At 36.0% G+C, this 24,195-nt stretch overlaps 3 protein-coding genes and 1 long non-coding RNA gene across 4 annotated transcripts; 2 read left to right on the top strand and 2 right to left on the bottom strand.

Moving 5' to 3' along the window:
- The first annotated feature begins 3,330 nt into the window (after positions 1-3,330).
- Positions 3,331-5,540, top strand: LOC113313976 (two-component response regulator ARR12-like). Its single transcript, XM_026562750.1, has 5 exons — positions 3,331-4,027; positions 4,126-4,202; positions 4,324-4,360; positions 4,480-4,609; positions 4,728-5,540. Exons 1-5 carry the CDS (start codon positions 3,697-3,699, stop codon positions 5,476-5,478), a joined length of 1,326 nt encoding a protein of 441 aa, XP_026418535.1. The 5' UTR covers positions 3,331-3,696; the 3' UTR covers positions 5,479-5,540.
- Positions 5,541-5,900: 360 nt separating this feature from the next.
- On the bottom strand, positions 5,901-8,721 carry LOC113312442 (GDSL esterase/lipase At2g40250-like). Its single transcript, XM_026561194.1, has 4 exons — positions 8,654-8,721; positions 7,729-8,320; positions 6,904-7,168; positions 5,901-6,140 (listed from the first exon to the last, which is right to left on the bottom strand). Exons 1-4 carry the CDS (start codon positions 8,719-8,721, stop codon positions 5,947-5,949), a joined length of 1,119 nt encoding a protein of 372 aa, XP_026416979.1. The 3' UTR covers positions 5,901-5,946.
- Positions 8,722-9,746: 1,025 nt separating this feature from the next.
- On the top strand, positions 9,747-10,978 carry LOC113308376. The gene is made up of 3 exons (XR_003339715.1): positions 9,747-9,940; positions 10,496-10,564; positions 10,832-10,978. It is a non-coding gene; the product is annotated as an uncharacterized LOC113308376 (long non-coding RNA).
- A 565-nt stretch (positions 10,979-11,543) lies between these two features.
- Positions 11,544-15,185, bottom strand: LOC113310795 (trihelix transcription factor ASIL1-like). Its single transcript, XM_026559581.1, has 2 exons — positions 13,868-15,185; positions 11,544-11,840 (listed from the first exon to the last, which is right to left on the bottom strand). Exons 1-2 carry the CDS (start codon positions 14,715-14,717, stop codon positions 11,827-11,829), a joined length of 864 nt encoding a protein of 287 aa, XP_026415366.1. The 5' UTR covers positions 14,718-15,185; the 3' UTR covers positions 11,544-11,826.
- Between the last annotated feature and the right edge of the window lie 9,010 nt (positions 15,186-24,195).

Below are 24,195 nucleotides of genomic sequence, written 5' to 3'. Positions count from 1 at the left end.
AATGGCCACCAAAAAAATAGTAAGGATGAAACTGGATTCATCCTGACTTAAACTTAAAAAATAACAAGGATGAAACTTGATGCATCCTGATGTAAATTAAAAATAAGAAAAAGTATTTGAAAATGGGTAGGATGAAACTGGTTACATCCTGACTATTTTTACATTTTTATCCATTTAAACAATGTCAAAATCTAAATGTCCTTTTCACCCAGAAATTATTGATTTTGATCTTTTTAACCAATTTTATGTACAATATATTCCCCTGTCAATTCTATATTAGCAAAACCAAACATATTCTCACCTACCAGTTTATCCACGTAACCAACTTGTGATGAAAGCCACATTAATTATTACGGAATTGCATAACATCATCGTTGATCAAAGCCATCAAAGGCGTACCTGTATTTACTAGTACATCCCAGATGACATTCATACGAAACATATATGTATGTATGATGCATCATTCGTTGGTGAATCGTGTGAGAAAAAGACAGACATACTTATTCTCATAGATATGATATCAAGTATAAAACTATATCTGAAAGTGGTAGATCTGCATTAATAGGCTCACGTATTCTCATGCAGTAAATGAAACAAGAAAAAGAAATAAATATACACCAAAAATGCACTAAGAAAGACAAAGGTACTGTTGGGAGTTGACTTCACAGGTTGTGTTTTTGGAGTACTACTGAATCTTTTTGTTCTTTCTAATTACATTAATTGCCTGTATATTCATTTTAAACAACAAATTAGGTAACAATATTCCAACGTAAAACTTGTTTATTACTATTTTTCATGCTCTTCACAGTTCACATAATGAGGCCGAAACAAGCTTACTAGACACACGATGCATATTGATTTTTTTAAATGTACCGCAATATTATCCCAAACGAATGAAAAAACAAAAATTTGGGTTCATATTTTTTAGTGCCAAACAGAGAAGGCATGTGGAAACTGGAAAGTAAGTGATAGACCTGTTTTTTTTTTTTAAGAATGGGTAACACCTCAATGAAACTGCACCATTTCCTGTGCAAGTTTGGAGGTATCATCCAAGTTAATCATCTTCAAAAGAAAGTTAAATTCTGTTTTATGCTACAGAGGAAGGTTCGTGCAAAAAGAGCTCTTTTGTGTGTATCCGTTAGCCAGCGCCAACGGACAGCTGATTTTACTGATTAGTTAAAAAAAAATAGAGTTGGGTAGTTTTATTTAACCAAGACACCAATGAGTAAGATCAAACATCTAGCCTAACTCTGATCCCATTCTTTTTTACTGTATGTAATCCATCGTATAGAACTTCTAGTGTTACTAATTTGCACAGAGATGGATGATTAACAGGACAAGAACAAAACAGTAAAAACAGCACAGTTGACGTGTAAGGAGATAAGAGGATTAGCAGGGTATCTTCTCGAGCTGCCATATTAAATAGGTCTCGCAGGATTAGAATAAAAGCCTTAGATTCTAAAAAAGAAACAACAACATTATAAATAGCGATGGATTGATAACTGGCAAACTTGCACGTACTATAGATATGGCGTTGGAACCTCATGAGATCTTTAATTACATGTTAGTTGAACTACATAATGCAGCTGGTAACATATATTCTTTTCAATCAAATTACGAAACAAAAATGAAGGAAGAGGGAACTCTTTTTAGGGTTTTATTAATTTTTGTTACAAGAAGCTCGTGAGAGTTAGGGAGGGAAATGATGATTTGTAAAGCGTTGTGTTTGACCGAATGAAATTTAATATGGAGTTTCAACTTTCAACTTTAGCAGACTGTGCACACGTAAAGGGAATGTTTCCCGTAATTTCTGAGTTGTAGTAGCTTCAACTTTAATTATCAGTGGTAATCCAAGTCAAAGTATAAGACCTGATTATGCTAATTTGACCTCAGTACATCAGTAATCAGTTATTTGAAATAATAAATTCCATAACCAGTTTGGTCCATTTTTAGGGTACACGAGAACCCTAAGTCATACCTAATCCGGCTAAAAGGAGGCAGGACAGGGAATTCACCACAACCCAAAATATCACGAAATTAACCAGAAAAGATCAAAGATATCGATAAAGGTAGTTTGATGATAAACAATAGCCTTTTCTTTGAGAATGAATTCCTCACCAAGTTCCCTGCCTATACAGAGCTAGCAATTTGAGAACTTTTTAATTATCACCAATCTAGGGTGGCATGATGTTAACACCCTAAGTTATTATTCTTGGTCTCAGTTTTAAAGTCTTTAGCCCATCAAAAAATAAAAAAAAGGCTTTAATGTGTTACGAAATAGAATTACTCGATGAATACTCGTGTGCCTCTTGAGAGCATAGAAAGTATACTATAGTTTTATGCATTAAATAAAGTTTATACTACTTCTTGATCTGCTACTTAATTTTCAGGAGAACACGTACGACTTCTTTTCGGATGCCATTACATGATAGGCTCGGGCGCGCAGCCGGATCTAAGCATCTTATGTAGGGCTATGGCCTCTGGGCATCTAAATTCAGTTAAAACCATTCTAATATTAAGAGAGAATTTGTCTTAACGTGGACTAATCGTTAGACTCTTAACATATACATAGATAACAGCCAGAGAGCAAGAGAGCTAGAGAGAAAAGAGACAAATCCGTGATTCTTGATCGTATAAAGACACAGTTAGTTCAAAAATTTTACGGAAATGGATCATTTGTCCAAATATTTTTAAATCACGGTTCAAATGGACGAGTAAAAAATAATTCGGGTGAAATGGACAAAAAAAAATAGTAAGGGTGAAATTGAATTCACCCTAGCTTAAATTTAAAACATAGTAAGGATGAAACTGAATACATCCTAGCTTAAATTTAAAACATAGTAAGGATGAAACTGGATACATCCTGTGTAAATTAAAAATAATAAAAAATATTTGAAAATGAGAATGATGAAACTGGTTACATCCTGACCATTTTTAAAATTTTGGCCATTTAAACGGTATCTAAATCTAAATATTCTTTTCACCCTTGATTTTGGTCTTTTTCACCAATTTTGTGAAAATTTTATGCTCTCTATGTATTTGAGTCCGCATCAGAGACAGCAGGGCAGCAATCAGTAGTCAGCAACGTGATCCCAAACTCACACTCACACACATGCACAGACTTCCCGCCCCCCAAGTCCCCACTCCTTTTACCCCTATTCTACATTTATCCTTACAGCCATTCCAGTATGATCATGATCCATGCATACATTCATACATACATACACATACCCCATAGATATAGTAGTATTTAATAAAGACAGAGAGAATAATATGGATAATATTTTTGTATATATTCATTCATTCACTCATCTCATCACAATTATATACATCGAGAGAGCTCAGCTAGGGACAAACATACAGTAGTACTACTGTTTCATTCATATACCACCACTGATGAGGAAAGAGAGAGAAGAAGAACAAGAACAAAGAATGAGTCTCTATGTTTAGGTAGGGTTAGGGGTTTCAATTCCCATCTCCATCTTCATTTCAGCTTCTTATATATGGTTGTTAAAAAAAATTCTCAAGATGATCTTACCCTATTCGATACGACGATTATAGTCGATTCTCGCATGCTGGGGAAAGAGTAATTCAAGGTTTTTGCTGATAAATAATTGAACTGATCAATTTGACTTTAATAAGTGTGTTTGATTAATTAGGGTTAGCTAGGGTTTAAATTAGTAAGGAAAAGAAGAGATGAAAGAAAGTACTAGTGCTGAAGCTTCAAATACAAACTTATATGATGATAAGAGAGAGGATGAAGAAGAAGATGAAGAAGAGGAGGAGGAAAAAGAAGAAGTAGATGATGTGGTGGTGGTTGGAGATGAGGCAGCAGATGGGGACGATGAACCTGAAAATGGAGGATGTTCAAGCAACAGCACAGTAGATGAAAGCGAAAGGAAAGGGAATAATAACAATTCCAGTGGTGTACGACCATACGTTCGTTCAAAAACACCTAGACTTAGATGGACGCCTGATCTTCATATGTGTTTCATTCATGCCGTTGAAAGACTCGGTGGACAAGAAAGTTAGTAATACATAACTTAACCCTTTAATTTTTCATTAGGATTCCAAAAATAAGTTTCTTATTGATTGTTATATAATTCTTGATTAATTTCTGAGCAGGAGCAACACCAAAATTGGTTCTTCAATTGATGAACATTAAAGGTCTTAGCATCGCTCATGTCAAGAGCCATTTACAAGTAATTATATATAATTTCATTTTTTTCATTTTGAAGTTTTTAGATTATTTTACTTCTTTTCTTTTCTTGTTATGATTCATTAATAACTGATAATATTCCTATTTCTTCTTTAAACATTTAGATGTATAGAAGCAAAAAGATCGATGATCGGGGTCAAGGTATATATAACACCAATTCATTATCTGATGATTGAACCATGAAATATATTATCTTGTTAGGGTTTCATTCTTTATGTTCATCGAATTCTTATGACTTTCTCTTGATGAACACACTGCAGTCATATCTGAGAAAGGTAATCATCATCTTATGGAAGGAGGAGATGGTTATATTTACAACTTCAGCCAACTTCCTATACTTCAAGGCTTCAATCAAATGAGACCTACAATGACTTCAAGTAGTACTTTCAGGTATGATATTAAGCTCCTCAGTTTTGAAACCTTGTTATAATACTGATACTACAATATATATGCTTAGCACTTTGGTGAAACTCGCTGAATATAATCTTATTTTTATTGTACTGTCAAGCTATGAAAATTATCCATGGAGAGGGAATGGGAACTGGATGGCTAGTGCTCCTTACATGAGTATGGTTGCGAATAGCAGAGCGAGGCCGCCAGGAATATATGGTTCGGTAGTAGAGAGGATCTTTGGTTGTAATACAAATACTATTTCTACTCCAAATCGGAATTTCCATCATATAGGAAGCTCTACTACTTCTTCATCAACTCACGAGCAGCTCAAAAAGGTATTGCATCAAAAAGAACAACCATTACCTCATGAAAATGAATTTCGAGCAAAGACGTTGCATGATCATGAATCTTGGAAATCCCGGTTCCGGTTATCATGTTCAACAATAGATCAACCAAGCAGCACCTTAATTAATCATCGTTTACAAGAAAGAGGCATAAACAGATCAGAAAACCCTAACCCTTGCTACTTGCAAAATAATATAGGAAGTAGTAGTAGTAGTAACCCGAAAACCAATTTGGTAATGGAAGAAGAAGAAGGAAAGGTTATCAACACGAAAAGAAAAGCTTCGGAGTATCGTGACAGTAATCTTGATTTGAATCTCTCGTTGAAGATAAACACATCAGATACGAATGAAAAAGATTCATTGGAAGATGAACATGATGAAGTTGGTAATGATTTATCTCTTTCTTTGTTCTCACCTTGTTCATCCAAGAGGAAGAGAAAGAAGTTGAAGGAAGGACATGATGATGGTGATGATAGAAAAGAACATGAAAGACTAGCAAGTACTCTAAATCTGACTATATGAATGAGACAATATTCTAAGTGAGATCTTGCAGTACTTGTCTAATATTCGAGACAACAAAAAAAGAAAAAAATTATATAAATAATGTAGAAAATGAAAAAATAACTGGTGTCATGAGATTCGTACCAACATTACAAAGTAATAACACCACTTGTTCATCCTTTGTTGTTTTGTATCGTTTTTGTATTTTAATTGCATTCTTATTATTAAGTGATGATGGTATAATGATGATGAAATCTGTCATACTTATTTCTTCAATGGCTGTCAACTGTCAAATATCTGTGTTCTTATAAGTAACTGGAGATCACATTGCATGTAAGTTGTAACTGTTCTTGAACTATATTGTTGGTCCAAAACAAACTCTTAATCAGTTCAAACAACCTCATATACACTTAAGTATAAGCATGTAAGATTTTGGTCTTGAATCACTAACAGTTAACATTACGGCGAATAAATTAATTAATTAATTACTTAAACAAGAAAACGAGGAAGAACTGATTGTTGCAAGATGGATGCAAGCGTACGATAAGTAGCTTCGGTTGGATGAACAGCATCCCAAAACATATACTTTGATGCGTCTGAACATGCTGGTAATAATCCACTGCATAGGAAACCCATTTCTATCATGCCGGTTCCACAACACCCTTGTCCAGTTACTTCAAACCCTACATCCATCAAATCCAAATTTTAGAAACTTATCTGCATTGACAAGGATAAATTAATTTTATGATCCTCGCAAGGAATCTCAAGTACATTTCTTTAAGGTTAGGGTTCAACAATTTAGACGATCGAGTAAGCAAGCAGAAAAAAAACACCATTAGCAAAATAATTATAATTAATCGAAAATGATTCACCTACCAAACGATATTTACCACTGATAAAAAAATATGTAGTGCACTGATCAAGGAACTAACCTATCATGATTAATGGATCAATCGTCTTAAATTAGTAAGTTTTAGATAGCTTAGCATAATACATACGCTTACGCTCAGTTTAAACTTTAAAGTTAAATAAACTCAAACAGGTATGGTGAGACATATTTTGGGCCCAAATAGAAGTATGGTCCATAAAGGGCTATGATTGGGCCCATGAGTGAACATAAATTCCGTACAGGTGAATTATCCAAAATGTTACTGCATTGCTAAAGGCTGATGCCAAATCTTTAAGGGATACCATTACATATAAGACAAAAAGGTGAAAAACGATCCTGACCGTTGGATCATTCAAATAGTACCCCTGAAAGATTTGGCTTCAGCCTTTAGCAATCGTGATGATGAACATGCACCTGTCAAATTGCTATCGTAGAGATGCCTATAAATGGGTGTAAATTTTAGTGGCTTAGTAATGCATGCTTGTTTTGCTATTATGCATTCTAATGAGTGACAATCTCATATGGATCATAAAAACAGCAGCATTGAAGAGCGTTACAGTATTTTGATGGATTAATGACCATATCCATCATAGGACCATAACAGTCGGTGTAAGCAAAAATGGATCCAGGAAGTGTAGCTTGAAATCGTTGGATGAGATTCTGAAGCTTTTGGTTGTATGCTTGGGTATCTAAATTTTGTTTTTCTGTACAAATACGCTGAAGGATGTGTTGACCAGGTAATAAGCTACCAATTGTCCTCTGAACAGGTAAGCATCCAATTGGTGGCATACCTGATATAACAAACTTCCTTGCACCCAAGGAATGTAATTACTGTTCATACAAAAACAAAATCAACATGTCATAACATCATTATATCAATGACAAAAACGTGCACACCTCAATAAAACACAAAACTCTACATGCAAAATAAGAATTATTTAATTAAGTTTTTAAAACCAACTTAACTTAACGCCATGTCTCCCAGATGGTACTGCTATGGTTTCAAAGAGCAAAATTTTGATGTATAATTTTGGAGATGGTACTACTATATTTTCAAAATGCGAAATTTTGATGTATAATTTTGGATTCCGAGCATAATAGATTCATTCATATTAACCATGGCATTTCTATACTTTTATTGACAGAAAAGGCAAATTAGATTAAAAAGATCTGAATGTATGGCATTTCTATATTATTAGGACCTAAAATAAATAAAATATGAACAAGAGAGCCTTATCATATAAAACTGGGAATTTTTGTCCAAAAGAGAGGGAAAAAAAACGGAGAACCTAAAACATGAATCACTTCAAGTCATGCAGAAAGTACCCAAAGCATCCAAATCAAAAAAAAAAACAAACAAACAAGTTGAGAGAGTGTTATACCTGGACAACGCTCTCTAATCTGTGAAGCAAGAAATCATGGTATTGAGGCAATGAATACTGTACAGTTCTCAAAGGGAGATCATAATAATTAAACACCATATCATTTGTACCAGCGCTAATAACAAACAACCCGTTCTTAATAATCTCGGCACTTTTTTGAGCTCCATCAATTTTATTAATCTTCCCCAAGTAATCTCTAAAGTACCTTATTTGTGTATCCATATTGATAACACTTGTCGTCTGTGCAGTTAATTCATCGAAACCCGTACCAGCAGATGCAAAACTGACACCACTAAGTAATTCTTGATCACTTAAGTTAGGTGCTAAATATGGTGGTAATGCCCTTTTAAGACCTAAATAAGATACTAAAAAATCACCGGTTAATCTTCCATTAGTAAATCTTCCAGATGCAGCATGACCGGGAAAGTCTCTTCCATATGGTAAATGATCACCTGTAAAAAGTGTGGTTATATAGTCATTGTTACCAGAATCAAGTGTCGAATCACCGAATGCATATACCGCTGGGATTCGATTCTGTGGTGCACTTCCTGAAAATGATGGGAGAGGAGAAACATTCCTGGCATTCAGAGGACTAAATATGGAGAAAAAGCATGTGAAGAAGAAAAAGAAGAATATGTTCATGGTTTTGTCTTTCATCTTAATTTTTTTTTTTTGTTGAGGAAGAAAGTGTAATTGAAGGGTGTACACACACATCTTCAATTAATATTGCTCGAGATTTTTGGATTACCAAATTAAGAAGTTATTTAGAAACGAAACTAGTCCTTTTTGATAAGTATATGTGATATATTCAAATCCGAATTTGTCCAATTTTAAGTGTCGCGTTCAATCACTTCCTTTGATTTCATTTTAATAGTTATATAATAAGGGTCGAGATTCTTAACACGGGAGGTAATGAAATCATAACCAATCAATGAGAATTTCATATGGCACTCTTAGAAAGAGTGCACAAAATTGGAATTCAGTTAGTATCATGCTCAGGATCCATCAAATATACCTTGCAAAGTTGAGTTTTTAAGGTATGATATTATTGGATAGCACAAGATCAGATAAACTTAAAGGCGGTTTTTCCGTATATTTGTATCATTATATGACAACATCCATCATCAGCCTCGTGTATTTTCTGTTCACATGTGGAGTATACGTGATTAACAGGTTTCCTTTCGTACAAAGTAAATCTAAATCCAATCTAGTTACATGGATTTTCTAAATTTTGACGGGTAGGGTGTTTTGGATCGATGAAAATGAAAGAGTTGTTATATATTTTCGGTGTTTAGCATTGTTTGGGTAAGTCTCGTGTTTAAGCACAAAAGGTATTTTGGTCTGAGCAAAAGTTCGTACCACGGATGATGTTTCCACGGTTTTACAATGGAAAAATTGAGATTTGAGAGTGCTATGTGCACGTTTATACAATGGCAGTAATTCTGATAAAAAAAAATATAAAATACAATGGCAGTAATGCCTGCCAAATCGTTCACACTCCTCTAACGAGTGTATATATATTTCACATATTTTTCTGATTGGTTGATCGAAGTTCAGAATAATTGCTCCAGATTGTGCAGGTTAGAGCTGGCAATCCGAGCCAAAACCCGCGGGTTGGCCCGTCCCGTCCCGTGAAAACTCGTGCCCGTCCCGGATCGTAACTACACAAGACGGGCGCGGGTTGTATAATTAGTGGCTTGTGAAGAAACGGGTTAACCCGTCCCGTCCCGTGCAACCCGCGGGTAACCCGGCTCGGTCCGCACCCACTGCCACTTAGGTTGCTGCGTGTCACACAATGACACAGTTATCTGTTACGTGTCATGTAACATGTTCGTTCCTCTTCATATAAAAGGAAAAAACCCTAGCTCGCCTTCCTCTTCTTTCTTCCTCTTTTTTTCTTCTTCCCTGACCCTGCTGCAGCGCTGCTGAGTCTCCTACTCTCCTGAGTAAACTTCACAGATTCACAGAAGTGACAGAAAAATTATTAGATTCATCTAAAGATCAAAGACAAGTAATCAGATTTTCTTATTTGTTTTCTTCTTTATATAAATTTTTTGATTAGCCTGCTTGAATAACAAATTGTTTGAAGTCTTGAAGAGAAATACAAGAGCGGATTGATTTTCTGGGCTCGTGAAGATCGGAGGAATACAACAACGAATTGATTTTCTGGGTTCGTGAAGAGTGAATTGATTTTCTGTTCGATTAATAATATGTAAGATGTTTTTTTTTCATTCGATTTGAGTTCAGTCTTCAGTTTGACTTGTTCTTAGTAGATATGTTATTATGTTTGATTTTGAATTTGATTTGATTAAGATTTTTTTGAATTTCACATGTTTTAGTTTATTGTATGATTGTAATTGGTGATGAATCTGATGATTATATATACAAGATCTGTTTGATTTGGTCATGTACTCATGTTGTTCAGTTCCATACTTCCATGATTTATTTGTTGTATTCATATTCAACAGTTTTGCTTGTGAAATTGAAATGATAGTAATGGTACTATGGGTAATGGGTTGGAATTGAATGAGCAGTTTAGAGTTTGCTTGTGAATTTGAGATATTAATTGTATGAGCTTCAAATTGAATGAGTTTAGTTTGAATTTTGGTTGAGATTTAACATGCTTGATGTGATTGAAATCATATACAAAAGGTCTTTCTTTGTTTATCTTGTTTATCTTTTTCGAAGTATCATTCATATTACCAGCATTTTTCTACATTTAAACCAGTGTTGTTACTGATGTACTTGCATCCTTTTTGTTTTGTAGATTGGAGTTCTAGTGAAATCTTTAAATTTTGGTTTGAGCAGTTTGGATAAGTGGTTGTCCCCTAAATCTGTAAGTACATTTTGTAAATTTAAATCAAATAAAATTTGACTTCTTTATCTTTTATGGTAATTTTCATTCTTTACAGAGATTTAGGGGATTTGTTTGATTTGTTTGTTTTGTTAGATGTTATTGTTTTGGATGACTTGAAAATGCATGTACTATAATAGTTTTGTTGGATGTCATTGTCTATGTATTTTTTCAATTTCTGTTTATGTAATTTTCATGTTTCTGAATGACTCTTTGACTTGTTCTTTGTGGCCGCTCCATCCATTTCAGGATGTCAAGTGTACAAGAGCAAGAGTTACCAGAACCAGACCATTTCAAGGATGTTATGAGTGCTGATGATGAAGATGATGATGTTGAGATGTTATGAATGTATGATACTATGATAGTATCTGTGTGACTGTGTCTGTGTTTCTTTAAGAAGACTAATTTGTTTAGTTTTGCAATTTTGAGTTTTTGAATTGATATACCAAATGAATTGGATGAATGTTAGATACTTAGGTTGTAGCTTGTAGGAAAGGAACTTTAGATGCCCTGAATGTGGAAGGAAATAGCCCAGAAATCGATTTCTGGCGAGTTGACTCAACAAAAACCAGGTAACCCGTGAGCACCCGTAAACCCGCGAGCTTTACCCGGGACGGGCACGGGTGGGATAAATGACCACCCGTGAAGAATTTCAACCCGCGAGCTCAGGCTTGTATTAACCCGTAACCCGCGGGTTGGTCACAAGCCAGACCCGTCCCGCCCGTTTGCCAGCTCTAGTGCAGGTACCCATTGGATCAAAACATATCTACAACAATGAAGTTTCCGTTTTGAACCATTTGTGGCGAAAAAATTACGCCCCTCAGCAGGAGCAAACATAATGGTAATCATACTATCAGCCTCATTCTCCTAATAGATGTCTGGAACCCTTTGCTTAAGCTTAAAGCACTGTGTATCACTTGGTGCAACCATGTAAGGTATCATTTAGGAAGAAATCTTTAAATGAAGGAAACATGAGATTAGTTCAGGAATACACTATAAAATTAGCAATGCATTACAGTGATTCAAGGGAAGTCTAAAATTTACATTTTACAACAAAATACATACAAACAGGCCTACTATGCTTTCATCGATTATCAACCCTCAAACAGTGACTAAGATGCCTCACTGACAAATGTTTGGTTTCATCATTCTAAGTAATCACGGAAGAGCTATGCGAGAATACCATCTGCAAACACTCCTTTCTTTACCGGATGAAAGTATCTGAACAATCTACGATCCCCCTTCTATACCTTCTTCCCTGCGAAAAGATGACGGAGATTAAAATTATAATTACTGTCCTGAGAAGCCTTCCATAAAGTTTATACAAGAATTTAATTCTACACAGGTGTAATAATGGTTTTAAATTTGAACTTTACAACTTGACAAAAACATAGCAGAAAAAATATATCAATTACATAAATTTCCCCCCTAACTGGACTTCCTATGTCCCATTTTAAACTCGTCCTAGAAGGAAAAAACTTTAGGTGCCTTACATACTTTTGGTTTCTGGTTATGCAAGCAACGAAGCTTGCAATCAATCAAAGGGAAAGCCTTATGATTTAGGTGCCCATATGGAAAACGGGCACGACATATCAGCCCTGATATTCTCCCCTGGAAACCAATAAACTCTTCCCTAGATAACAGACTTTTATGGTAATCCAGGGAATACATAGCAACATAGAAATGAGAGGCGCACACGTTTCTTTGTTTTCCATGCTATGAATGAACACGGTCCACAGAGATTAAACTGGACGAGAAGACAGATCTTGCTGGTGTTTTTCCAAAGCTGGAAACAGTGTTTCCAAGGCCAAAATGCACCATAAGACTTGCATTTCTGCCAAAATTAGGTCCATATGGAAAAGAAAAAAGAATGAACCATAAGACTTGCTCTTAATACATATACATGACCTCTAACTAGTTTCAACTTTCAATGCATAAATCTTACTTAGAAGTAAATTTTTACCACTAGAGGTCATGTATTTACAATTCAATGTAAGCAAAAATGGGAAAAACTTATTCAGCAACATAAGTAAAAATCGAAAATCCTTCTCCTTCCTTTCCGGCTTAGCATCTAGCAGTTGAAGTTTCCAATTGGACTTAGGAAGACTCGGCAACTAAAGACTTGTCCACCAGGTTAAAGATGTGAAGTTTGCATGCATAAACCTACTAATGATGCTTACAGATTCACAGATGAGGATGAGTGATATCATTCATGCAAGCATAGAAACAGTATGGTAAGACACCTGCTAATGATGCTTATAGATTATATTTACGGGTGAGGATGTGTGTATCATGCCAAGCATATATTATATTAGCACAAACTTAGTGGTACATAATTTGACCTAAGTTTGATATAGTGCAGTTCGTCATGAACATCTATATGAGTTCAGAATTGCTAAAATTGGAGTATCGGGGATACGCGTGCATGCGTGCGGGCATTGTAGAAAAGAATAAGGCACGACTTGTAAGAACAATAACTAATATATGAGAACCTAAACTACATAGTAGGCTTTGTTTCTGTTTGCAATAAATCATATATGAATTCCCTGCCTCCAGCTTATAAAATCCCTTAATGAGACCTACATGTTGAATTTTCATCTTCAATTTGCCAAGCAAAGAACAAAACCACGATTTTGAAAATTTGTTTAGAACAACCAATCGCGATTTTACAATACCTTTCTGCTGGCAAATCAAAGCATTACAAAAGGAAAAAAAGAACAACTCGGAATACAAGTTTGAAGTTTTAAAGAGTTGCAGAGCTGAAAAGAGTTTCCCAAAAGCGTCAAAGACATGTGATTTACACATCCTAGCTTTAAAACAGTTTTAAGCCAACAACCGGCAAATGCAATGACACAAAACACCGTAATGAAAGGACACGTCAATACAGTATAACGTTCCTGAAAAACGCTTTAACTTCGGGAAATCCGAGCCAAGCCTTCTCATTCTATAACAACTGGCAACACACTTTTAATTATCTTTCACCCTTTCACTTGTTCCAGATTGTATTATAGAGTTTCAGGATGGCTCAAGTTTGGTGGAGTTTGAAATCTACATGAAACATTACCAATTACTGTAAAACTAGTAACTATACTACCAAACAGATACTTCCCTAACCGTTCAATTTCATCATCACTGTTTGCATGTTTCAGTAAACTGTTTCCTTACTAGTAGATATTCTAAATCTAAATCTAAGCATTTTTATGGAAACAATATGCACAAAGATACCATAGTTTGAGTTAAAACATGAAGATAAATTAAAAAAGATGGAGTATCTGAAATCCTCACCAGTACCACCAGATGAATGTTTTGGGCGTTTCTTCTTAGCAATCTCAAATTGAGCATCCATAAACATCTTCATCCTCTGAAATTCAAGTTCTTTAGTTAACTCCATTTTCTGTCTTTCTAATGCCATCATTTGCTCTTGTTTTAAGCTCTCAATTCTCTCATAGGTCTCCCCAAATTTAGTAATTGCTTTCGCTAACTCCTTAAACGCCGTCTGATCAGACGAATCATCCACATCCGCACGCCGTTTCCCCTTATAACTATCATCAAACCTCAAATCTTCCTCCTCTTCATCATCCTCTTCTTCCTCCTCATCATCATAAGAACTCTCAGTAGATCCAACAGAATTCAACCTAGATTTCGACGTCGAACCACCACCAGAAGCAAAAAATGGTACATTCTGGTTCCGATCTAGATTCTGCGAAGATCTAAAGTTGAAATTAACAGGTGATGATTTCCTTATAATTGGTGGTGGGATAAATTTCTTAGTACCACCAGCAGAAGAATTACTGCCAATTAAATTATCCAAACGAGTAAAAAAAAACCATTTAGATGGAAATGGTTTAGCCTTCTCAATCTTATACTTCTTTTTGACAGTATCAATACGATTCTTACATTGAATGTCAGTCTTCCGTGGTTTGTTAATACTATCCTGTCGATCATTCACTGCATCAGCTACTTCTTTCCAATCTTTTTGACGAAGATTACCTCTACTTAATTGAATATAACGATTCCCCCATGCTTCAATCAACGTTTCCGTTGCTTCTTCCGTCCAACAATCCTCTCTACCACCACCACCTCCTTTATAAGGCCTGATTTGTTGCTGGTGGTGACGATGATCTTCGGCCTCCATTATGGAAAGAATTTGGGGATTTTTCGGATTAGGGTTTGTTGCTAATGTGCGCCGGAGGTGGAAGAGAAATGAAAACGGAAATTACATAGAGAGAGAAAGGGAAGAAGACCGAAAGGAGAAGAGAATAGGGTTCCGAGAAGAGACCCCACCACCACCAAATAAAATGAAATAAGTGGGATAAGAGGAGTTCCGTCGGCCACCGGGCATAAGAGTAGTAATGTTTTTTTTGTTGTTGTGTGTGTTGAAGAGATCGAGAGAGAAAGAGAAATGGAAACGACCGATAACGTCACCAGCACTCGTGTTGTTGAATTGATGAATGAACGGTGCAAACCTGCCATGTTCTGATGTTCCCATCCTTTCTTGATGAAATCTCTGACCGGACAATAAAGTCAAAAGCGTTTTATTCAGTCTCGTTTTTCTCTCTCTCTCTGTTTACCTCTCTCTCTTCTCTATAGGTAGCAGCAGTCTAGTTTTCTCTCTGCGTACAGAAGTCATTTATTTTCTGGGTGTTTTTGGGTGGATATACTAATATTTAAGAGCGGATTTGGATCTTTGACTTCGGGCCGTAGGGTTTCTTCCTGGAAAGGTCCTAGTAAACAAAACCGAACACATATGACATATCCCTACAGCCTACTCCTTTGCCAAAGGACTCAAAGTTCATGAATGAACCTCTTTTACATTTTAGGGAAGTTCTTGTAGAACTGGCAATCTTTGGTCTGGTTACTATGGACTCTAAGAACTAGTAAAACGGATTGGCAAATCTTTTCACACTTGAAAAGTTTGCAAATTGCGGTAACAGAAGAGATACGCTTTCTTATTATGCGGCGTGGTTAACCTTTGGTCGCCAACTGTTGAGGTGCAACTTTACTACTATCTACGTCCCTAATTAGATGACCTAGTTAAAATTTACTAGTAAATTTAGAAATGATTTATCTCTCAAACTATACAACGGATTTTCGTAAACTTTGTATCATCGGAAAGCATTTTAAAACACCTATCTAATGAATATAAATATGGCTATCAAAATTTACATATTTCTTATAATAATACTAATCTATCACTCCACTTATTTATGGTATAGGTCATCTAATTAGGGACGGAGGGAATATGTCATAACGACTATTCCAGCCTTTGTATTTAACTTCCCTTTTAATACTATTGCATTCAATTCAAATGATATTTTCACTACAACATCTCCAATCTCTCATAAATTTTCCTAAAATCAAGATTTCTAGCTAAAATGGTAAGCGGTTCAAGTAGAAATCTAATAGGGTTCCTGGTGAAGTTTAAATGGATGAACATGAATCTAATTGTAGAAATTATGTATACTCTACAAAGATGCTATCAATGGTTGCCGGCAAATGGGGAGTATATTCTAGCGGAAAATTTTGACAATTTTTTTGAAGAAATCTGTAACATCTATCATCGTGATAATGAGAGGTTGTCTCATCATTTTCATTACATCAGCAAAGAAGTTGGTGGATATATAACTTTGATCATGCAAATGAACCGATGCAAATGAAGCGGTGAAGGTGCACTTGATGCGGTAAAAACAAATTTATATTTCACTTTGGTGAATTTTTTAATTTTGCACTCTTTTGATTAAATTATTTTTTTCAAATTGCAAGAACGAAAATATCGAGAAAAGTGGCAAAGAACCATAAAAATGGATTCCAATACTAAAATCGTTTTAATATTCTGATGGTGCTTCACAAATTTAACCCATACGTGTTGGAAGCTAATCAAGATCCCCATATGGACCTATTTCGAAGGAATTTCAAAATGATACACCAGTTTCCTCACCATAAACAACTTCAACCTCACCTAATGGATCTCAAATTAGTCATACAATTATATTCATGTTTATACCAATATACCAAAGGTGAAAAAGAAGAGTGGTTCAAAAAGTTGGAAAAGCAGCAAGAGATTAACGAATATATGGAGAATGGGCGTCGGGAATAACTAGCTAGATCTAATATGTTTGATCCCTTTACCTTGGTAGCTATTATTATAGAGGCGGAATTCAGAATAATAATAAACGAAAAATTTTAGAAAAGAGACACAAGAAAGTAATTCGAAGAAAAATATCTTCTTTAGATTATGAACAAGAAAACGATTACAATTCTCTCTTTGTTACGCTCACAATCTTCTCTAAACAGTGGATCAACCTTAAATTGTTTGCTAAGCTTGCACAAGTATTGTTCCAAGCTTTCTCTAGGTTTTCTGTATCTAGTATATGTCCTTAGCTATTAGCCAACACCCTCTATTTATAGCCTTCATCGTACTCAGCCGACCAATAACTTCTATTAGGAATTTATTTCCTAAACTAAGAGTATTGCCTAAAATAAAACTCTTCCCTAACTAGGAATTCTGCCTAAACAAAGATTCTTGTCTAGAATATGATTCTTCCCTCAACTTAGCTTGAGGTTAACTAAGTTCCCTAAAGGAGTACGGATACACCTGTATCATGGGTCCCCCTTTTAAGAACTTGAACTCCTGTGAGAGTTAAAAATGAAGGTTAGGGAACTCGAGAGTCTTTTTTTCCTTGTTAAACCACTTGGCCTTGCTAGGAACTTGACCTTTACATCCAATTAGAAAAGCTTCTTTCTCTCCTTGTCGTGTTTTAGTCACTCTTCGCTCCAATACGCAGTCTTCCTTGAGTGGTTCCTCTCTATCAAACCATAAGTCTTCTATTGGTGGTAGGATCATAGTGTCGTCGCCGTCATCATAAAGTAATGGTGGTTCAAACAACTTCAAGTATTCGGCATTTATAACCGAGTACATTCCTAGATAAGGTGGCAGATCCAGGCGAAAGGCATTGTCACCAATCTGATAGAGAATACGAAATGGTCCATACCTCAATGGCTCCAACTTCTTACCTTCCCCCTTCAGTCGTTCCTTATACCTAATTTTAACCATACTAAGTCACCAACACCTATATTATAAGGCACAAGATGTTTGTCATGCTTTGCTTTGTATTTGGATTGTGACTTCTTTAATTGTGCTTCAACAGTTGCATGAATCTGAGATATCTTCTCCAAAAACTTGTGTGCCTTTTGTGTTCACTTCCTTCCCCCACCCCCACCCCCACCCCACCCCCTTGAGGTGTGACTATAAAATACTAGATCGAAAGGACTAGGTTGTAAGTAACCATAGCACATCTCGAAAGGAGATTTTCCCGGAGAACTATGAACTGCTCTATTGAATGCAAATTGTAGATATGGTAAACTCTCACCCCAAGTTTTAGGGTGCTTGTAATTATATCCCCTTAACATGTGAACCACTCTTCTTCAACATAGTGTCCATCATCTTCCATAAAGAATCCCAAAAGTGACTAAGGAACCGACTATCCCTATCAGAAATAATCGAAGTAGGTAACCCAAAATGCTTCCACACATGCTCAAAGAAGAGCTTTGCTGCACCGGCTCCCATTACCGTCTTTGTACATGGAATTAATACGATCATCTTGTTGAATCGGTCGACCACAACGAACAAGTAATCATAACCAGACTTGGTCTTTTGTAACCCACCAAGAAAATCCATAGAGATACTCTCCCAAGGTCTTGATGGTACTGGTAATGGTAGATATAATCCACGTTTTCTGTTAGAAGGCTTAGAAGTGCTACACAACTTACACCCTCGAACTAACTTAGCCACATCATCTTGCATCTTGGGCCAAAAGACATAACGCTGGAGGTTAAGTAGAGTTTTATTCATCCCAAAGTGTCTAGCAACTCGGGAAGTGTGTGCCTCTTTCAACCAATGTAAACGATCTCCATCTTCTGGTATGCAAAGTAACTGACCTTTGTATAATAATCCATCTCGTAGTTCATACGCGCTTTTCAATCCACTCTTTACACTTTCTAACACCTTCTTGAAGTCTTTGCTGGATGCGTATGACTCTGCATACTCTTGAGGAACAATTGGCTGAATTCTCATGGCCACCATTGATGCTCGAACTGGAGGTCGAGATAACATACCTGCCAACTTGTTTGTTACTCCCTTCTTGTGCCTAATGAGGATATTGAAAGTCATCAAGTAAGACATCCACTTCATGTGCCGGGCTTGTTGTAGTTTCGTCTGTGCATGTAGATACTCCAAAGGTTTGTGATCTGAATGTACCACTACTTATTTACCTAAGAAATACACTCGCCAATGCTTGATACATTGATATAAAGCATAAAATTCTTTGTCATAAGGTGCATAGTTCTTAATATCACCTGAAAATAATTCTTAATGGTACTCCACTGGTTTACCATCCTGCAACAACACTCCTCCCATTGCATAGTTAGAAGCATCGGTCTTAACTTCAAAAGTACGATGTAAGTTAGGCAACGTTAACACCGGTGCTTCTGAAATCTTCCTTTTTAGTAACTGAATAATAACTGAAAAGCGTCTTCATGGGTTTGCTGTCATTCAAACTTTTCCTTAGCTCCCGTCAAACCATGTAATGGTCCTGTAATAGTCGAAAAATGCAAGATAAACTTACGCAAGTATGTGCAAGCCCCTAAGAAACCACTGATTTCGGTTACAGTACTAGTTCTAGTCCATTTAGTGATCACTTCAACCTTCCTTGGATCAATCTTCCATTTTCCTCCACCAACAATGAATCCGAGATACACCAACTCCTATTTTCCAAACTCACACTTCTTTCCGTTCAACTTCAGTTATCCTTCATGTAACACTTTAAACACCTTCTCAACGTGAACGAGGTGTTCTTCCCAAGTTCTGTTGTATATGAGGATATCATCCAAGTAAACAATCACTAAATCTTCTGTAAAAGGTCGTAGCAAATCATTCATCAAATGCATAAACGTCGTTGGAGCATTACACAAACCAAAAGCCATCACCAACCATTCAAACAAGCCTTGTTTGGTTTTGAAAGCGGTTTCCAAGTATCTCTTCTCGGACTCTCACTTGATGGTAACCGGATTTTAAATCTAACTTTTTAAAGACTCGAGATTTTTCCAACTGATCCATCATGTCGTCTATCCTAGGTAGAGGGTAACGATTCTTGATTGTGATCTTGTTTAATGCTCTATAATTAATACACATACGCCAGTCTCCATATTTCTTTGGTACTAACAATACCGTTGATTTACAAGGTGAAGCACTTGGAACTATCATTCCTAATTCTAGAAGTTCCTGGACTTGTTTCTTGATCTCATCAAATTCCTCTACGGATGTGCGGTAAAGACCTACATTAGGTAGAGAGCTCTCCCCGGTCAACATGATCGCATGCTCCACACTCCTCTTTGGAGGTAATCCCATGACATACGAAAATAAATCCTTAAACTTCAACTTCAACCTTTCTAGGTCGCCTTCTTGTTGCAGACAAGGCTTCCAAACAAACTCTACTCGGCTTCTCCTCAAGAGAACGGATCACAAGGAGAATGAACTTCGTGCTAGCATTCACCAACCGCTTAGCCTGAGTGGGTGTGATTAAGCTCGCTTCCTCCAGAGGAGAATCTTTAGCTCGAATCACAAAAGTATCTCCATTCTTGGTGAAGGTGTACTTTTGCTCCCTCCTATGTAGAGTTTCATATCTATCCCTTAGGTATGGACTACCTAGTACTACTTGACAGACATCCAAAGGTACTACGTCGCATGTAACTTCATCAATGTATGACTTATCAAAAGCAAATTTGAATGTACACTGCTCTCCAATCTGTAGCCCTCCTTCCTTTTGAAGCCACCCTAAAGGATAGGGTTTTGGATGTTTGAAAGTCTTCAAACCCAACTTTTGTACCAAAGAATGTGAAAGTAAATTCTTCTGACTTTCCGGGTCAATAAAAGCATCAACCAATGATGTTTTGACTTGCATCTTCACTGTGAAGAGTCTCTCCCTAGGATCATCTTTTGAAGGTCTTTCCTTTGCCTCTGTCATAAGAGAGAGCTTTGAGTTGGGTTCAGTTAGTCCTTGGAATTCTTTTGGAGTTTGCGCGACTAGTGCTGCCTTCTTGGCTTCTTTTCTCTGCAACCCTTTAGGTTTTAGATGAGGGTTCTTTACCCAACACTTGTCGATAACATGACCCGACTGTTTGCAATGGGTGCAAGTTAAACCTTCCTTGTCACTAAACTTCCCATCTTCTTTGCTCCTTTCACCTCCTTTCACAGTGGTACCTCCAGATTTTCCCTTAGTATTTCCCTTTGAGTCAAATTTCTTAAGCGTACCTTCAATAGCATTAGCTTTTATACCTGCTTCAGCAATATTATGAACTGAAAACATCTTCAACTCCTTCCATATATACTCATGGAACCCGGAAATATACTTCATATAGATAGCATGATCTTCCAAGTCTAAATCCAAAACCATAACTTGATTCTGAAATTCCGAGTATATTCTTGCATGGTTTGGTTGTATGATTGCTTCAAGTTGTACCACTTGAACCATCTCTCCTCAAGGTAGCCAACCGGATAAAATTGTTTCCTTACAACTGCCTTGAATATTTTCCACGACAATACTCCCTTACCTAGATTTTGTCTTTGATAAGCTTTCCACCAGGTTAGAGCATGCTTTTGTAGCTTCAATGCCGCGAAAGAAATCTTTTCCTTTAAATCGTATTCAAAGAAAAAAAATACGTCTCTAGATGTTCAATCCAATTTTTCTACATCAACACTTTTCCATCATAAAGTGGAATATCAACACGGAAATCAATTTTCAGATTCTTACCATGGAGTTTAGTTTAAGTAGGACTTTTAAGAATCTCACTTTTGTTCTTTTCGTCCTCATCTTCTTCCTCTTCTTCTTCTTTGTCTTCTTCGTCCCCTTCTTCTGAAACTTCAGGTGAAGATATAATCTTCTTTTTCATCTTCGGCTTGGGTGTATGAGAACGAATACATTCAGTCAATTCTTCAAGGGTGGTTTGAATCGACTTCATGTCTTTTTGTAGTATCCACCTTTTCTTCCATAGTTTGTGGTTCGCTTTGCTTAGGATCATCATCATCTGACTTTTTCATCCTTGATTCCCTTGTTCTCCTAACGTCTTCTAGTTTCTCGAGTACCTCACCAAGTTTTATGTATACAGATCTAATGAAAACCATAAACCACAGGGATATACCCTAGAGACGAACCTTGCTCTGATACCAACTTGATGCGTTTGATCCCTTTACCTTGGTGGCTATTATTATAGAGGCGGAATTCAGAATAATAATAGACGAAAAGACTTAGAAAACAGAGACACAAGAAAGTAATTCGAAGAAAAATATCTTCTCTAGATTATGAACAAGAAAACGATTACAATTCTCTCTTTGTTACGCTCACAATATTCTCTAAACAGTGGATCAACCTTAAATTGTTTGCTAATCTTGCACAAGTATTGTTCCAAGTTTTCTCTAGGTTTTTTGTATCTAGTATATGTCCTTAGCTATTAGCCAAAGCACTTTATTTATAGCCTTCATCGTACTTAGTCGACCAAGGACTTTTATTAGGAATCTATTTCCTAAACTAAGACTATTGCCTAAAACAAAACTATTCCCTAACTAGGAATTCTGCCTAAACAAGGATTCCTGCCTAGAATAGGATTCTTCCCTCAACTTAGCTTGAGGTTAACTAAGTTCCCTAAAGGAGTACGGATACACCTGTATCAAGATCAGCAGAGGGGGCTTGGTGATGAGGCAACTTCTAAAAATGGTCGCATTTCATGAGAACAACATAACAAGGATTTTAACAAGAGAAAACTATTTCCATAAATAATGAATATGAGACAATGTATGTTATGGGAAAGGAAAACTGTTAGAGCATATCTCGTTTGAACCTACAAAGCGTTGGTATGTCATATTTAGTATCAAAACTCACCTAGAGTTGCTTGATTAATTGTTAGAATCAACTTCGTTTAGGTTAGACTAGAAAGTCTAGGAATGTTGAGACTTACAAGTATTATTCAGAAGACCTGAAGAATGTGAAGAAGTAACGACTACAATGAAGACTTCATCCTTCCACTTGAGGTTAGTAATACTCACTTATCTTGTTTACATTCCTAACGTATCTTTCAAGTCGTTTTTTATTGAAAACACAACATGCGAAGCTGTATTTATGACACTCTACTGAGTATACTTGGTCATAGCATTATGATCAAATTATCAAGGAATTATATTGAATTACGAAGTATAACGCTTATCTTTTGAACTTCGTAAATACGACATCAACATAAACTATGTATTTATTTACATGATTATGTGTGGGATATATGTGTAATTTCATCCTAGGAAACTACGTATTATTACATTGGTTTAAGGAAGTAGATGTATGAACTTGTTTCATAATCGAAAGGGAAATCAAAAGTGTGTTGGTCTGCTTCATCATTGAATAATATTTATGTAGGATCAGAATCTCGCAGCAATAATGCCTCAGCGAAATTATCAACAACACAACACAACAACGTCGCAGAATAATTTTAGAAGTGACATAATAAACGACGTCAGCTAAAATCATGAGAAGAATGTAATGATTCTGCGAAAATTAGAGAGTTTGCGAGATTAACATTTGTAAGGTTGCGAGAATGTCGCAATCCATATCCGAAAATAAAGGACAGATTAGCTGTCATCCACTATGTATTTCCCTATAAATAGTCTTTCAACTGTGAAGAAAAGTGAGAGATATTTTTTGAGTAGGAAACAAGTAAATAGGAGAGAGAAAGTCTAGAGCAGAGGTTATTCTTGATTCCTTTATCTTTCCTTGTAATATTATTCAAAGATTCATCAATAAAATTAAGATTGTAAATCTAAAAATGAGTTGAGTATTAATGAAATCATATGAGGGGTGTAGCGTAGGATTTCCTGCAACTACATAATGGCGCTAGAAACAGGGAACATTGAAGATTATTCTAGAAAAAATTGAAGATTAATATTGAGATTTGTGAAGATTTGGAGTAATTGACTAAGAATTTTACATAATTTCTTGCAATTCGTTAACATTAAAGAAATGGCTAGAAGAAGAAATACATCAGAACAACCAACTACTGTTAGAAGAAGAAAGAGAATTGCTGGAAGAGAAAGAAGTGAGATGGGAGAATCCACTAGAATGAAAAATAATGGAGAAAATAAAATTCAACCACCAGTTCAACAAACATTAGTACAAGGAAGGAATATAGATTATGATAGGGTGAGCATACACACTTGGCAATCATATTCCGCAGAAGAAATAGAAGAAGAGCAGCAAACCAGAAACCATGGACAGGTAGAGAGAAATCAAGAAGCAGATGAAGGAATAATTCATGGAGATGAGGAAATTGGAGCGTTAGAGATGTTGAGACGAAGAATACATGAAGAAAGAAGAGATGAGGCAGAAGAACGTGCAAATCTAACAAGGAAAAATCACGAATTGAGGATGGAAAATATGAGACTACAGAGTAGAAGATCGAGAAGTATTACAAAATCATATTCAAGATCGACTAGAAGAGAGATGAGGCGAAACTCACCCACAATTAATGTTGGAAACAATATTCAAGAAGAAATATCAAATCCTAATGAAGAATAT

Source organism: Papaver somniferum, chromosome 9 (genome assembly GCF_003573695.1).
Source record: "Papaver somniferum cultivar HN1 chromosome 9, ASM357369v1, whole genome shotgun sequence".
NCBI classification, from domain to species: Eukaryota; Viridiplantae; Streptophyta; class Magnoliopsida; order Ranunculales; family Papaveraceae; genus Papaver; species Papaver somniferum.
Note: the sequence above shows the minus strand (reverse complement) of the source record. Positions and strands in the feature narration are given on the sequence as shown.